Source organism: Pelodiscus sinensis, chromosome 11 (genome assembly GCF_052426305.1).
Source record: "Pelodiscus sinensis isolate ZL-2025 chromosome 11, ASM5242630v1, whole genome shotgun sequence".
Lineage (NCBI taxonomy): Eukaryota > Metazoa > Chordata > Testudines > Trionychidae > Pelodiscus > Pelodiscus sinensis.
This window is the reverse complement of record NC_143062.1, coordinates 17,586,054-17,603,581: the sequence shown is the minus strand read 5'-3', so window position 1 is coordinate 17,603,581 and position 17,528 is coordinate 17,586,054. Positions and strand designations below refer to the sequence as shown.

Sequence of the window (17,528 nt, the reverse complement as noted above, 5' to 3'; positions counted from 1 at the left end):
CAAATGAGTCGGCATACCGCTGTTTTATTTTGTCCAGGTTTTTACATTGCAACCGTCACTGTGGTATCTTAGTAGCAGCATGAGTTTTTGGATGTGCAGTTTTGCTTTCTCCATGTTGCTCTAGTGCAGTGGTTTTCAACTTTTTTAGGTTGGCGACCCTTTATTAAAAGTTAACATTTTTTTGTAAACACCGCATTTACTGTAAAAGTTAGGAGCTTGGATAGTTGGCATGGGTATTTTTGGAAGCTGACAGAATAACTGATCTTGAAGGTTAAGAGTGCAGAAAGTGAGGAAGCAAGATTTTCTCTGCTTTAGATTGTAATAAAATATTCAACACTGAACAAATCCCCCTTGATTGCCTTTTGTGACATCCCTGGGAGTAGTGACCTACTGGTTGAGAAATATTCCTCTAGTCTTTGCTAAGTCATTTATAAAGCCTTTTACAATGAATGCAGGTATTCTTGAAACTTTATTGTGTTATGAGCTGTGTGAAGCACTGTTATGGAACCAAGACTGACAGATGTGAACTCATCCTTCAATTAACAACTGTAAACATAAGACCCATCTGAGCCCTGGTTTACACCACAGTTAGACTGACATAAGGCAGGTTCCATTGACCTAACTCCAAGCATCTACATGAAAATGCAGCTCCCACTAGGAATGTAATAGTGTAGTTGATAAACCAATAAGCAAAATCTTATAGGTTAATGCTATAGACTTCGCGTATTCTCCAACCTACTTTCCAGTACATTTTTTAGCAGGCTGGTCAGCAATTCAGCTCAGTCCTGGCTTGAAATGGGTCCAGGACCTATCCCTGCTGCGGCTCTGCATTTAAAGTGTATTAAGAGCCAAATGGACAGGCAACCCAGCTCAGTTGTGGCTTGCACAGGGTCTGAGAGCTCAGATCCACCCTAGACAGGGGCTGCTGCCTCTTCATCAGAGGGAGCAGCACAGGGTGACAGGCAACCAGTCCTCTAGGGGAGCTGGTTTTTAAACTGGCTCCTCTCATGGACCAGCTCCTGCCTGGCACCCTGTACTGCTGCCTCTGATACAGAGGCAGCAGCACAGAGTGACAGGGGACTCCTCAGGAATGAGGCTGGAGCATACTGGCTGCTGGCCCCGCCCCCAGGGACTATAGAATAGTTGACTAATTGATAAGAATTCTTGAGGTTACTCGACTCTTCAATTAACTGATATTTAACATCCCTAGCTCCCACCAATGTAACTTGCCCACTACACGGACTTAATAACTCTCCATCTATGAGAGGTGTAGCACTTAAATCATTGTAGTTAAGCTGATGCAGTGTTGCTTACATCCAGAGCCATCCTGTACATAGGATGGTTCAGAACAACCACCCAGAGTTCCATGTTTTGTGGGACACTGTGCTTCACAGGGATTAGCGAGGGGCCTGGTGCTGGCAGCAGGGGATTCCTGCACTCACTGGCTGTGAGTGACCCAGTCCCACTGCCCAACTCTCCTATCTCCCAGCATCATTCAGGGGAGGGGGCAGAGCAGGGATGGAGTAGGGCAGGAAGGGAGCAGAGCAGTGGCAGAAAGAGGTGGGAGCTTGGGGGAAGGGATGGAGTGAGGGCAGAGCAGGGGCTCACAGCACTAAAAGCACTCATTAGCCTGCACTCCTATCCTGAAACCTCTCTCTCCTGATTTTCCCCAGAGTCAGCCACCATGTCTCAGCTGCTCTGTTAGCTCGCAGTGGTGTAGACTAAGTCTAAGTTATGCAACTTCAGCTACGTACTTAGATCTACTTTCCGTGGTGCCTTCACTGCAGTAAGTCGATGGCTGACACTCTCCCATTGATTCCCCTTACTCTTTGCGTTCTTTATTGCATCTGTACTAGACGCAATGAATTGACTCTCACTGGATCAATCACTGCTCATGGATCCAGGAGGTAGTGAAGACATGCCCTTAGATGAGGGGTGAGCAATAATTTTTGGCTGGGAGCCACTTCAAAAATTTTTGAAGTGGTGGAGCCTAATCCAGAAGGGGCGAGGTCAGAATACTTCTGGGATTCCCCAGACCATGATTGATCAGCGGGTGGGGAAGCCCCTTTGGCCCCTCTTCCCTCTAGGCACCCATGCCCCTGGCAGGGAGGGAAGAGGCTTCACACACTCCCCCGCCCCCAGACCCTGATTGGCCTGGGGGTGGGGGAGCATGCAAAGCCTCCTCCCACCCTACCCCCGCCCTGTGAGGAGCACACGGCACTTCAGAGTGACACACGCTGCTTGCAGGGTGGGAGGAGACATCACGCGCTCCCCTGCCCCCAAGTCCTGATTGGCTGGGGGAGTTGTGCAAAGCTTCCCTTGCCCTGCTCCCGTCCTGTGTGACCATACAGCACTTTGAAGTGCCGTGTGCACCTCGTAGGGTTGGGGGGAGGGCAGAGGAAACTTCGCACGCTCCTCCTGCCCCCAGGCCAATCAGGGCTTGGGGGCAGGGGAACACGTGAAGTCTCCTTTTGCCCTGTGAGCAGCGCGTGGCGCTTCAAAGCGCTGCGTGCTGCTCACAGGGCAGAAGGAAGCTTTGCGCACTCCTACCAATGCACTAACCCTAACCCTAACCCTAACCCTGCCCAGTGAGAGGTACAAACTAGCAGCCAGTGGTTACGAACTCTGCATTTTGTAAGAGTCTCTGAGCTAAGGAAGAAGAGACCCTTGTTGTCTGAGGAGTTGGTAGACAGGCTACCATGAGACTGATGCACATGTTTGTGAGTTCCAGTAAATAAGATGAGGGAATTGCAGTGTAGTTACTTTCTGAAGCACATCTAGATTAAGTGTAATTTCCTAATGCACGTATGCACTCAAGCTGTACACATTTATTTGGATTGGTGCAGAATGTAAAAGCACCTCCTCAGGGCTCTAGACATCTTTGCCACACAAGCTAAAGAACAAACAAAACCCAATGCAACAATTTCCCAAAAAGCAAGGTGGGGAGCAGGGGTCCCCACCTTCAATGGATAAATCTCAGTCTAGAGATAAGATGGACTGAGCAGTGCATGGCAGTGCAAGTATGTGCACACTGCCGGCAGTATATAAAGCCAAAGATTAAGTGATTTTAACTTCCTGATGGCCAGTGAATCATTGAACACAAGAAAGTTTTATTGCTATTATAAAAACGTGTCTTTGAATGTCAGACTTGGGGATTTACTGTAAATATTGGTAGGAGATGTGCATGAGTCAACAACCAAAATGAGCGCTCCATTTGTTGCTAAAGCGTAACACACTTTTTGGAACAAAGTTCTATTTTTCTTAATGAATTTGGGCTTGAGAGCCACCATGGGGAAGGGGTCACGAGGCGATTTTGATGGTTTATTTTCCGGATATCTTTGTGGCACAACTGCATTCAGCAGTTAACCACAAGGTTAGTGGTTTGAGCCCACCCAGCATAATCTATTCAATGCATTTTTCTTTTAACAACTTTCTAGCACACTGACACCTGCTAAACAAACTGTTTATGTGGGTGTTCTCTGCAACAGTTAGCTTGGGTCAGGTGAGTACACTCAAGTCAAGTAACCTAGCCTGAGTGAGAGCAAGGACACTTCAGCTAAGGAGAGTGATTGGATCAACAGAGCCATACTAGATTGGCATCTGTTCTACTGAAACTCAAGATGCTGCATCCCTACTGCTAGCCTGAGGGTATGTTTACACTATGCAGCTTTTAGCAACAAGGTTGGGTCAACCCAGCCCTGTCACTAAAAGTCAGTGGGTATCAACAGTGTTTGTTGAGACTTTTGCAGACAAAATACTTCTAATCCCCACAAGCGGTTTTCACTTTGTGGGAGGGAGAGCGCTCCTGCCAACAAAGCAGCATTCACACTTGCACTTGCTGCAGCAAAATTTTTGTCCTGGGGGGAAAAATAAGGAGGTTTAAGAACCCTTGAATGGCAAAAGTTTTGGCGATCAGTTCCAAGTGTAGACATAGCCTTAGTGTCAGCAACACTCAAGCTTCAACCTATGCACCCTGATATGCAAATTAGCTCAAGCTTAAAGCACCACATTCAACTTGAGGTAAAGACTTGTGTGGATTGGCACCCGGTTGGAGCAAAAATTGAGCTATACCTCAAGCTAACACTGCAGTGAAGAAAAGCACCAAGAAGCAATGTGGCTTGCCTGTCTCAGCTGACGGTTGAAGAGTCCAGCAGACAACAAAAGGAGTTTGCTTTTGTGTGCGTGCATGCATGCACATGTACACGCATTTCACGGTTGCCAAAGGAACCCAAATTGCCCAGTGGCCAAAGGATCCTTGAACTACTGCCTTGTTTTGAGAATGAGCAGCCCCAAATCTTCAGCCTATTAAAATGGTCCAAGATCCACTCACCCATCAACACCACCAATTAGAATATTCTACAAATCAAGGACTCACATCAATGGAGCAGCCAAGCAGAGATCCCCTCTCCAAAGCTTTCAAAATAATTTGGTAAAGGTCGTTGGGTGGTTTCCGAAGCTCGTACCATTCAGTGACCCCTCCAGTGAAGTCTTCAAAGCCCTCAGAGGTGCTTCCTCCAGACAGAGCTTCATAGCAACCATTCACCCTGAGTGAGAAGGAGGAAGTCAAGTAACATTTTCCCATCGCAGACACATATTCTTGGCCACATTAGTCAGATATCCGTCAGACAAGTGCTTAGTATATCATTGCCATTTTCAAAGCAGAGTGGAGCAAGCCCAGACACTGGCACTTACTTGGCATAAGCCTTCTCGAGTAGAGCACTCCAGAACTCATTGCCTTCAGCTGAGTGTACAAAGGTCAGCTTGCCATCTTTCGTCGGGAGAAGATCGTCCACTACAACATCCACCCACTCCCCAAACTGCCAGATCTGCACAGGAGAGAGAGAGAGAGAGAGAGAGAAATGCAAACTGATTGTGAAAATAGCTATAGGTTCTAAGGTCACCCTCATCACCATATTCTCCAACCACCATCCAAAAATGCATTAAGTGCATAATTTTATATGTTGTACATTCTCTGTCTCATCTCCCAGAGGGAAAGAACTGTGTGGGCAGAGTTTGGTGAGCTAGTTTGTTTAGTATGTGTTTAGCAGATCATGTCAAACACAGTTTCAACTCAGATGTAGACAAACCCATTTTGAGAGAAGAATTATTTGTATAACAGCACTATGTAAGCATGGGCACTAATCAACTGGCAATAAAGTCTGCATTCTCAAATTTGCCATGCCCCATACTACTCACACTGAAGCTGCAGGATGCAAAGGTTGTGAAAATGAGAAGGTCATGTTCTTTGCAGAGGTCTGGCAATGTGCCCAGGCTATTTGTTACTGCTGATGCCCAAACAACTCTGTGGTAATCAAACTCCTGAAATTTTGAAAGCCAAGTGATGGGGCATTAAGATTCCATTCAGTCTTTATAGTTAATGGGCAAAAAGGTTGCATAGTTTGAGGCCTCAGTTCAGTAAAGTACGTTCTCGTTAAGTGCCTGACTTTAAGTATGCCTAATTTACCTGATACCAGCAGGATTACTCACATGCTTAAAGTTACCCATGTTCTTAAGTATCTTGATGAATTATTGCCCCAAAACCCTGTGAATGTGAACCAGAAATGACATTTTCATTAATTAGCTGAGCTTAGAAGACATTGCACTCAACTCTATGGCATTTCTCCATTTGGGTGTAGAATCAGATTCCAAACATTGGATCTCATTATGCTTGTTTCTGCTAGATTAAATAACTATCTACTATTAGAAATCTCTTCTATGTAGATACTTGTATGCAGACCATCATATAGTCACTCCTTAACTCTCTCTCAAACAAGGAATTTTTAGCTTCTTTGGTCTCTGATAAGACATGTTTTCCAGACCTCAAATCAGTCTTGTAGCTTTTTTCTGAACCCTTTCTAACAACCTTTTAATACTTTGTGGAATTTAGTTTTAATACCTTTGGTGTCTTTTGCAAACGTTTCTGTATTATGGTGGAATTCCATATAACTTCTTTAGGAAGAAAGTAGGATTAATGCAACTTCTGGGAGATATTAGGAACTTTAAAGGACTTTTTGGGACAATATGTGTGCAGTGGGGGATTTCCTAGTAAATACTCGGGGTGAAGGGAATGCAAATGACCCATCTGCCTTTTTTAAGCTACATTTTGAGCAGAGACCCATTGTTTGGCTGATTACCAATTAGTCTTGTCAAATACCCATACTGGATAAATGAGTGAGTCTGTTACTCCTGGGAGTTCTTGTTCAGAGCAAAGGATGTGGTAAACTTGAAATCACAGAAGGCCTGCCAGGGCCTGAAGGACTACTCCTGCCAGATCCCACATTGTAGTTGGGATGATCTCTAGTAAGTTTATTAGCATGCATATACATTCCGCTGTTGTTGTTTTTTAATGTTTTCTCTGAATTGCTTTTAACTTAAGAACAATATTTAACATGCTTGCTTAGGAAGAGCTGTGTGGTAGCCTGACTGTGGTCACCACACTGTAAACCATCTCTGAACAGAAGACAAAAGGAGCCTGCTTAGGCAGCCTGTCTTTTGCTGGGGATATCCCAGGATGTTCAAAGGACTATGCCACACAGAGATACCCTGGTTAAAAGGGAGAAAGATGCATCTTCATTCAAGAGAGCCAAAAGCAAGGGAAGTGGAAGCCTAAATTGGGTGCTCTTGCTGGATCACAAAGAAGAAATAGTGTGACAATACTAGGGTGACAATACTTCATTATGCTGAATAGAACACACCTGGTAAAATTACTCATTCAGGTAGTTCAATGGCAATCAATGTTAGCATACAATGGCTAGCACTGGCAGGCCCTGCACTTCAGAGCTATGCAGTACAAACATTCCAATTAATATCAAGTTGACTGAGCCTCTCTTAAAAAGAAAGATAAGGTGGTAAATAAAAAGACTTTGACTATGCAATATTTAAGCGTTACACCGGAAAAGGTGACTCACACACCTTCCCATATCTCTCTCACATAGGAGTGACTGACTGACTGACCCAGCCCTCCCTACCCAGTGCTCTCCACGTTGCATGCCTGGCTGTGCCCCTGGAATGGACATGCCTCTCCTGCCACTGATATAACCCAGCCACCTCCTGTCCCTTGGCTACAGTGCAGGCTGGAATGGGTTAAGCCCTAAAGATGTATCAGGGCCCAGAGAACCTGACTTCAGGGCCTTCAGAGAACTGTGCTAGAGAGGTGGCTCAGCAGAGGAAGGTGCCTTGGGGACAGAGCAGCCCCACGCTCTCTGGCTACGTCTACACGTGTGACGGGGGTGGAGGGGAGGCAGGAAGGGGTGAGTGCTGGCAGCAGGGATTAGTCCTGACCCCCTTCCATTTATTTCTTTTTTTTGCCTGCAGCCCCTTCCCCTACTCTGTAATTCTCAGTTCAGCATTGCCTGCTGGCTGCTGCAGGGTCCTAGTGCTCCACTCACCACGGCTGGTAAATTACAGAAGAACCGCAGAAAGTTTCCACTGATTCCCACCATTTTAGGACCTTTAAAACTCAACCTTTTCAAGTGCTCTAAAATCTAAGTGGTTTCTTGGATTGGTTGGAAAATTGCCTCCTAGGCATGTAGAGCAGCATTAGTGACCTAAATTTGGATCAACAGACCCGAGTTACAGGCTGCTCCCCTAACCTGTTCCTTCTGTTCTGTTAAACAGAGAGAGAGATGAAGTATGTCTGGGTGAATCACAGACAGACTTCATTGAGAAAAATGGTGTGAACTCATCTCACCTTCAATTATCATAACTAGGATAAGTCAATCCCAGCCCCATTAGACAAAAGGACTTTTGCAATAGATGTCTGTAGGGTGCTACAATTTGTGAATCGTGGGTGGTGGCGATTTGATTTTGACGAGAAAGTGGTTTGTCTTGGAGGGAGGGCGAATTAGGCATGTAAACTGGTTCCAGCCCAGGAAACATATCAGGAGTCAGAGGAGTGGAGAAATTAGAAGGAGAGTCAAATAGGACAAGGGGAGAGGGAATTGTGGGGAAGGAGATAAGTGGGAATGGGTGGTAGCAGAGGGGAGAAAGATTTGGGGTTCAGGTAAGAAAGACCTAGCCCACCCAGCTCTTCCACTGCACCCCCAACCCCCTGCACTTTGCTGCTCCTCCAAACTCCAGTGCACCCCAGGTCTCCACCCTAATACACCCATACTCCCAGTTAGCATATAATGGCTAGCACTAGCAGGCACAGAAACAAATGGAGAAAATATAGCTGGGGGTTTTACAAGAATTCATCCCCGAGGGAACAAGAACTGTACTTCAAGCCCTTCAGTTTCTTAAATCACTTGATGGTGCCTTCCCAAACACAGCAATCGCATATAGGATTTTACTGACAATCCCATTCACAGTGGCTTCAAGAGAGTGAAGTTTTTCCAAATAAAAAACTAACTACCTCAGGCCAACTATGTCTCAAGAGAGACTGCCTGGACTTGCCATTTTGTCCATTGAGAAGGAAGTAGCATCAGACCTGGATTGCCAGGATCTGATAGCCGAGTTTGCTGCAAGGAAGTCCAGAAAGGTGGGTTTCAGAATGTAAGTGGTGTGACACTGATTGTGATCAGTGAGGTGTTTTTCATTACAGGAACTTCCTTATGATTATAAAAAGAGCTACACATAACATTATACTTATACAGCTGTGGCTACATCTAGACTGGCATGATTTTCCAGAAATGCTTTTAACGGAAAGCATTTTTCGGAACAGAGTGTCTAGATTGGCACGGACGCTTTTCCGCAAAAGCACTTTTTGCGGAAAAGAGTCCGTGCCAGTCTAGACGCGCTTTTCCGAAAAAAAGCCCCGATCGCCATTTTTGCGATCGGGGCTTTTTTGAGGAAAACAAATCTGAGCTGTCTACACTGGCCCTTTTGTGCAAAAGTTTTGCGCAAAAGGACTTTTGTCCGAACGGGAGCAGCATAGTATTTCCGCAAGAACACTAACAATCTTACATGAGATGGTCAGTGCTTTTGCGGAAATTCAAGTGGCCAGTGTAGACAGCTGGCAAGTTTTTCCGGAAAAGCGGCTGATTTTCCGGAAAAACTGGCCAGTCTAGACACAGCCCTGTGTGTATTTAACCTGCAGCCAGCAACTGCCCTTGAAGTTCACTGTAACCACATTTCACCTGTGTAAATAATGTTAAGGTGGGTGCATACAGGTGTCTTGCCCCAGGCTCCACACTCCCTAAGGACCGCCCTGGCTTTGGCACATGCAGAGCTTGGTTCCTTCCAGCAAGCACCCAGAGGCAGAGGGTCTTGAACTTTCCTTGGGTGCCAGCCCAGACAGAGGGGCTACATCTAGACTGGCATGATTTTGCGGAAATACTTTTAACTGAAAAGCTTTGCCGTTAAAAGTATTTCCACAAAAGAGCATCTAGATTGGTAAGGATGCTTTTGCACAAAAAGTGCTTTTGCGCAAAAGCATCCGTGCCAATCTAGATGCACTTTTGCACAAGAAAGCTCCGATGGCCATTTTAGCCATCGGGCTTTCTTGCGCAAAAAATTAAGGTGCCTGTCTACACTGGCCCTCTTGTGCAAGTATTCTTGCGCAAGAGGGCTTATCCCTGAGCAGGAGCGGGAAAGTATTTGTGCAGGAAGCACTGATTTTGTACATTACAAAGTCAGTGCTCTTGTGCAAATTCAAGCAGCCAGTGTAGACAGCTGGCAAGTTTTTGCGCAAAAGCACCTGCTTTTGCACAAAATCTTACCAGTCTAGACACATCCAAGCAGTGGGGAAAGGAAGGAGCCTGCCAGCCTGGCTGTTATTGAGATGAAGGATCCGACCAAGAGCTGGTTCTCTGCATAGCGCCAAGAGCAAGATATGCCCCACTAGGGGGGAGATATGGAGGAGCAGCAGCAGGGGTGAACAGGCACAGCAGGGCGGGTGGGTGAGCAGCAGAAGTGACAAGTAACTGGCCTCCGTCTGCCTGCACTCACTAGCAATTGCAGCAAACAGCCAGTGCTAGATGGGAATGGGACATGGGCTGGGGGAGGGGGAGATCTGCTGGCCAAGAGGAGGCATGCAGCAGCAGCAGCGGCTCCAGGAAGTGTCTGACAGCTGAGAGAGCTGCTTTGTTTGGGGAACAAAGAACAAATCATTGGAGTGCTTCTGTTCTGCCCTGCACTAGGAGCACAGCAGCAGGCAGACTGCTGCTGTGGGGGCAGGGCTGGAGAAACTGCTGTGCTGCTTCCACATTCTTCAGGACCAAGAGCTGGCAGAGCTACAAGGGAATCCCAAAAGAAGGGCAGGGATCACTCTGCCTTCCCACAACACTACACTGTATGGTGCTTACCCACATTGCTTTGCTCGGTGGACAGGGTGCTAGCAATGTGGCCATGAAATATGGACAATGGAGTGGGGGCAGAAAAACTGGCTTGACCTGTTTTCACTTTTTCATGTCAACAGCACTTTTGTTGCCAAACCTTCCCAGTGTAGATATAGAGCCAATGGGAATGCAGCACCTTAATGGAATAGGGGAATTTAATAATATTTGATATCCATGCTTTAAAAAAATCCTACTTGTTCATGCTAGAACCAAAGCAAACTTTAATGAGATCTTTCATTATCTGATTTGATGGAGTGCAACATCTGCTCACAGCCACCACGTGCTGGTTGAATCAATACACTGCAACATCACCCTCTGCAATATGAAGTGTTAAATACACAGCTCATGGGCCTGGGAAATAAGGCTCTGTAGACACCCCGCTACAATTTGGCCATGTGATAGGAACAGAGCAGGGTGTAGTTCAGTCACATTGCACAAGGAAGGTACAGTTTTAAACAGTAGAGAATCAGATCCACACACTGGGCAGTCACTAACACTTGTGCCAAATACTCCTATTCTTACGGAGCAGCATTTTACAACTTATTTAGTCTCATTCTGCACTAAAGTAGGGTTCAAGATGGAAAGTCAGGCCCAAAGTTCTTTTGGTGGTTAGATGGTGCACGTTCCTGTAATAGCTGCACACCTCACACTCATTATATTTATACTCAGCCCATGAGGTAGGCAAGAACTATTATACCCATTTTATGAGTAGAAAATGGAGGCACAAAGAAGCAAGTGGCTTGCCCAAGGCCACACACAATCTGTGGCAGAATACGTCCTTGAACCCAGATCCTGTGTTAATGTCCTTACTACCCAACCATTCTTCCTCTCACAGTCCTTTTGTGAAGATCTTGTTTTGGCCAACAACCGGTGATTGAACTGGGGATGACCCAAAGTCTGAGCTTCCCCACCCCTGCTCTAGAGCCAGGTTCAGTAGCTATGAGTAGGGTTGCCAGATGGCTTCAACAAAAATACCGGACACATTTGACATTATACCACAATCTATATTACATCTTATTTAGAAAATACCGGACATTAATATTTTCTCATTTATATTTTCTCAATTTGTTTCCCGAACAGAAAGCCCAAATACTGGACTGTCTGGTTCAAAACTGGACACCTGGCAACCCTAGCTGTGAGCTAATACAGAATAGGCTTAGGGTGAGGGGAAAGGAAAGGGTGACCATGTATGTTAATGCACTAGTCTTTCAACAGGGAAGATTGGGGAAATTTAAATGACTTTGGTGGTTTTAACTTAGCCCATAGTCAACATGTTGTCCAACTGAGAAAACACCCTGCTCTTTGCTCAGAAGAGGGCCAGAAATGGCATTTCAAGGGTAGGCAGATACATTTCAGATACAGGCAAAGCTGCTGGCTGCCTGGGACAGAACAAACTGGTGCAGAGCAGGATTGAGGTGCATTGGAAGAACTCGGGGGTGGGATGGGGAATGTATATTCTGCAAGGAAGCATTGCTCTCGTCAGAACTCCTGGTCTCCCTTTGTGAGAAGCACCTACTTCCTTCAAGTGTTTCAACTGTCAAAAACTGAGTTTGCAATTCATTTGTTTCAATGAGAATTCATTTGTCAGAGCTTCTATCCTGCTTAGTCATTGCAGCAACTCTGCCCACAGAAACTGGCCTATGTCCAGATCAATTTAACTGTCAGGAGAAAAACATGATACAGGCACTTACATCGGATCCCTACTTACAAACGGGGTGAGGCAACCCCGCACTAGCTGCTTACCCCCAGCAGACCAGGGAGACGTGAAGCTAGCGCTCCGCCCCCAGGAGACCAGGGAGACGGGGAGTGGCTTTTCTCAGCAGATACCTCAGCTTGAGAATAAAGGACTGAGGGAAGTGAGGTGTGGGAGAATAAAACTGAGCTCTGGAGAATGTTTGGCTAGAGTTTCCCCTACAATATGTACCAGTTCCGACTTACATACAAATTCAACTTAAGAACAAACATACAGACCCTATCTTGTACGTAACCCGGGGACTGCCTGTACCTGTAGTTCAGTTCAAGACTGCCTGAACAGCAAGCATAAGCTCTTTATAATCAGCCTGGCTTCATTTCCCGCAGGTAAGAACAGTAGGGCTACGTCTACATTGTGCTCTCTTGCGCAAGAACTTATGCAAATGAAGCGCAATGATGAATATAGCTGCGCCTCATTTGCATACTTAATGAGCCATCAATTTTGTACAAGGGGCTTTTGAGCAGTCTACTTTGCTGCTTATTTTCAGGCAGAATGGCTCTTGCGCAAGAGGGGGTTTTTGCACAAGAAGGAACAGTGTAGACTGCTCCTTCTTGCACAAAAATGGTGGCTCATTAAGTATGCAAATGAGGCACAGCGATATTCATCGCCATGCCTCATTTGCATATGTTCTTGAGCAACAGAGCACAATGTAGACGTAGACAAGTAGTCTAGGCATCCATGGATGTGAAGTTTCTCTGACGTGCGTTAAGACAACAGACCAAGATTCCATGCTTTTTATTTTATTCAAGCTTCCCAGAAATATCATGGTCCTGAATTTAGTCCATCAATTTTTGGGATTTCTAAGGCACGTATGACATGGTATCTTAAATTACAGAGTCCAGTGAAGTCATTCAACACTAAGGTGCAGAGAAGGTGCTAAGCTTCCAATTAAAGATCAACCATTCTGTAAAGCTTATATTAAAATAATTTATTATAAATTTTAAATTCCAGTTCTCAAGCAGAAATGCCACAGAATAGAGAACAGTCACGACATGATACAATTGACATTTGCCAAGGAGACAACACAGAATTGTCACACCAAATTTCTACCTAAATTAAATAGAGGAATTTTTATAAAGAACCCTGGTCAGATGATAAAGAATCAGAGTAACACATCCAGCATTTTATTGCTGCAATGTGTTTCCATAACTACTTAATTAAACATTAGGGAGTTTAAACTGATAGATTATAAGGCCAGAAAGGACTATAAGATCATCTACTCTGACCTCCTGTACAATATAGGTCAGGGTATTTCCCCCTAGACCTTTGTACTGAGCCCACTGACTTATGTCTGACTAAAGCATCTCTTCCAGAAAGGCATCCCCATCTTGATTTGAAGTCAGCAAAAGATGGAGAATGCGTCATTTCCCTGGAGAGCTCATTCCAATGGCTAATCATCCTCACTGTTAAAAATGCGTGCCTTTCTAACTGTCATTGTCTGGCCGCTGGTGATGGGGAGGGCAAGGGGCCACATGACTTTCCAAACACCATGAGCAGGAGGGGCAAGAGACCAGAGCCTCTAGGTGGCCAGATGATTAGTCGGGAGACCTGGCACTGGCAACAGGGGTCACTCCCCGTCCTGCACTCACTGGCAGCAGCAGCAGCAGCAGCAGCAGCAGGGGGACACAGAGCACCATAACTCCGCTCCCCTGGCTACTGGCTGCGTCACTTGGGGGGGGGGAGGGATGGGACAACCCCCCCATCCTACACTCACCTACGAGAAGCGGAGTCACACGGCCAGAAGCTGGGGAAGCATTGCTCTGCTTCCTCCCACTCCTGTCTGTGAGTGCAGGGGGCTTGACCCCTGCTGCCAGCACCAGCCCCCCTCCCACTAGGCCCCCAGGTCACATTGCTGGGAGAGGAGACATGGGGGGGAAGAGGGCTGGAAGAGGCAGAGCAGGGACGAAGAGGGCATTGCTCCAACCCTCCGCCAGAAGGGGCAGTCACATGGTCGGTGCCCTCTCTGTGTCCTTCCTCACCTGTTGCCCTTGGGTCTGGTGTCAGTTTCTTGTTCTTCTACGGAGACATTGGTTCTTGTTTGGCCTTTCTCTGCTAGATTTTAGTACACAGTAATTTTCCCCATGAAGATGATCACAGTGAGTAAGTTAGTCATCTCTTTATCTTCTTTTTGATCAACTAATTGATTGAACACTTTAAATCTCACCCTGAGATTGGTGCTAATTCCAGCCCTGATAACAGGCATTCCTGACTCCCAGTCCTTTATTATTACAATAGCATCTACTGGCTTCACCTGAGATCAGGGACTCCTTGTGCTGGATGTTGTACTGAGGCAAAGACACAAAGGAAGTGTCCAAGGTCACATGGCAGATCAGAGGCAGAGCCAAGAACAGAATCAAAGTCTCAAAGTCACAGTCCAGTGCCCTATTCAGTGATTCCCATAGCCACTTGTGGTCCTGTGTTCAGACTGTGCTTCAGCCTCCATGGACCAAACCTAAATGCAGCTACTGTTTACAGTTTATCTTTTGTCAATCCTCTTGCCCTAGTATCAGGCTTTCCTTCAACCCCACGCCTTCTCTCCTTTCCCTGCCTGGCACTCCCTGCAGAAGATGGGCGTAACCATGCTGAATAATGAATCATCTCTGCCATTGCAGTGAAATTCAACTAGGCGTTGGGTTTTACCCCAGGGGCATAGATCAATGGTAATTAAAACTACTGGTTTACTAGCCAAACAAATATTTCTTAGTTTAGATAGAGATCAGTGCAATTTTCTTCCTGAGAAATACACACGTACAGCACCATGCCCAAAATAAATGACAGCACAGGTAAAGCAAAAATAAATAATGGAATTAGCAGTAACATTGAAGATGGAGGGTGGAGATCCAGAACTGCAGCACAAAGGTGACTGTTAGGATCATCCTCACAACAGCCACTGGCATGGTACCAGCAAGGTACAGCTATGGGTATTGTCATTTGTTTAGCCATGCCCAGTGCTGAACAAAGGCAAAAAGGCTCTTCTCTTCTTGAAGAGCCAACAATCTAATGCATGAGAAAGAATAACTATACCATGCTAAGGCCAGGGGTTTTGTGTGTTAGCTATATCAGTTTCGAATGAATACCAAAAAAGTGGTTCAAAAACTGTGTAGACAAAGTCCTAATTAGCAAACATTTATTTTTGTAAATATGTAACTGCTGAATTTGTTAGTGGTTACACATTTACATGCAGGGGGGGCAGGTGGGAGCTGGTGCTTGTGGGGAGCTGGCTGGAAAGTCGGCTTCCTGCATGTTCTATCTGTCACCTGCCCCCCTCCACAGTGTTTCCTCTCTCTGAGAGGCAGCAGCGTGGGGGCAGGAGGCTCCATGGGATCTGGTGCTTGGGGAAAGCTGGCTTTTAAGCTGGCTCTCCGTGAGCACCAATTCTTGCCTCCCCACTCCTCCCCCCGCCCCCCATGCAGGCAGCAAGAGAAGGTCAGGTGGCTCTGCAGGAGCCTGTGAATACTGGCTTCCCCCTGTCCGCCCATGCTGCTGCTTCTATCAGCTGTGGGAGGCAGCCGGGGAGGGAGGGAAGCAGGCAGCTCCACAAGCTGGCACACACAGGGAGCTGGCTTAAAAGTTGGCACCCCACAGGCGTCAGCTCTCATCTCCCCCCCACTTTGCTGCCTTTGGTACAGAGGCAGCAAGGGGGGGTGGTGGTGCATGCAGCAATTGGGATTAAGCCATGAGCCCAGCTAGTCCAAATAAAATGTTCCCTACTCAAGTTGCTCTAAGCTCTTTGCTTCCTAGTGACAAACTTTCTTGCTTCCTATCAGTTTCAAGACATGCATTTCTTCTTGAAAGATACCAACAGTCAAGTGTTACAGGATTGGCTGAACCTTTAAAACAGGGGTGGGGCACCTTTTTTCGGTCAGGGGCTGAGATAAAAAAAAACCATCTCACTGACGTGGCCCCCAATTGAGAAGCAGAGAGACACTCCACACATTCCTCTAGCACTGTAGTGATAGAAATGTAGCCGTGTTAGTCTGGGGTAGTTGAAGCAAAATGCAGGACAATGTAGCACTTTAGACTAACAAGATGGTTTATTAGATGATGAGCTTTCTGGGCCAGACCCACTTCCTCAGATCAAATAGTGGAAGAAAGTAGTCACAACCATATATATGGTTGTGACTACTTTCTTCCACTATTTGATCTGAGGAAGTGGGTCTGGCCCACGAAAGCTCATCACTAATAAACCATCTTGTTAGTCTTTAAAGTGCTACATTGTCCTGCATTTTGCTCTAGCACTGTGTTTCTCAACCAGTCGTATGAGTACCCTTAGGGGTAATCAAGAGAAGTCTGGGGGGTACGTCAACAACTGAAATTTGGAGAAAACTGAATTTTTGTTTTAAGTTTTAGAGCGCTTTATTATTTTTGTACTTTTTACACCCAAAAATTTCATCGCCTGCCTGGCTATGATTAAGTTGTTTAAACAAATGAGTTGCAATGATAGAAAAAAAAACTGTGTGTGTCTGAAAACTGTAGGTACTGGAGGTACTTATAATTTTTTAAAGGGGTACTTTATACAAAAAGATTGAGAAATACTGCTCTAGCATACCAGTACGGCGGGGGGGGGGGGGGGGGGCGGGGAACAGGCTAGTAGATTTTGTGTGCTCCAGCCTCATGGGGGGTAGTGGGGGGCTGAAATACTAGCAAGGGCTCCCCAATGCTGGGTGGAGAGCCCTGAGCCTCAGGGTCTGGATCCAGACAAGCTGGGAGCCACATCCCCACCCCTGCTTTAAAAGAAGTTGGCCTTAACTAAGTGCAGAGGGATCTATCTGCCTTGTTTATGATGGGTTTGGCCCAGTGGTTGGGTCAGGTGACAAGACAACATACAATGATAGTTCAGGGGTTGGGGTTTCTTGTAAGAGGCTTTGCTGCTTCACCAAAGAGGGAGACACCTCTCTGGAGGAGCCCAGAGTAAGCCTAGAGATAGATCGGGGCCCTGATATAAAGACAGAAAGAGAGAAACCTGCAGGGGATATGGGATCAGAGGGGACAGGGAAGGAACTCTCCCTACCAGCTAGAGGGGAAAGTCTAGCTGCAACCAAGGACAGGAGAAAAGCCCTTAAGGAGGAACTGGGAGATCAGGAAGAGTGAGCATAAGAGCTGAGTTTAGAGAAGGCAGCTGGGAGAGTCTAGCTTTGACTTAAATGGTTATTTTGTATTAAATAAACCAAACCTAAAAAGGGGAGAGTAATTAAAAACACCAGTTGTGGCTGTTTTACTCAGGAAGAAGGTAAACTGAAGGAGCAGCAGGGACCAACACCAGCTAAGGTAACACTTTCTTACATCCCAGCATCTCACCTGGAAGTGGAAGATGCCAGCATATCCACTCTGGAAGCTCTGCCCATGAGGGACCACTCGATGGAGGATGGTATCATTCAAGGTGAGGGAAGCAATAGCAGCTAGCAGCCAGCAGTCACCTGAAGGAAGGCAGAAGGAAAAGTTAGTCAGGAAAGTCCAATGTTAAGTCCAAGGATGGGAACTAAAACTACCATTTCTTC

The 17,528-nt window shown here is 46.2% G+C and overlaps 1 protein-coding gene across 3 annotated transcripts in view; it reads right to left on the bottom strand.

Moving 5' to 3' along the window:
* Nucleotides 1–17,528, bottom strand: part of CAPN1 (calpain 1) — a 66,102-nt gene that overhangs the window by 26,599 nt on the left and 21,975 nt on the right. For all 3 annotated transcript variants that reach the window (XM_025178174.3, XM_006136584.5, XM_075939138.2), the window contains 3 exons: nucleotides 17,329–17,447; nucleotides 4,693–4,826; nucleotides 4,376–4,544 (listed from right to left, as the gene is read on the bottom strand). In XM_025178174.3, the coding sequence (XP_025033959.2) occupies nucleotides 4,376–4,544; nucleotides 4,693–4,826; nucleotides 17,329–17,447 (422 nt within the window). The remainder of the gene's footprint in view (nucleotides 1–4,375; nucleotides 4,545–4,692; nucleotides 4,827–17,328; nucleotides 17,448–17,528) is intronic.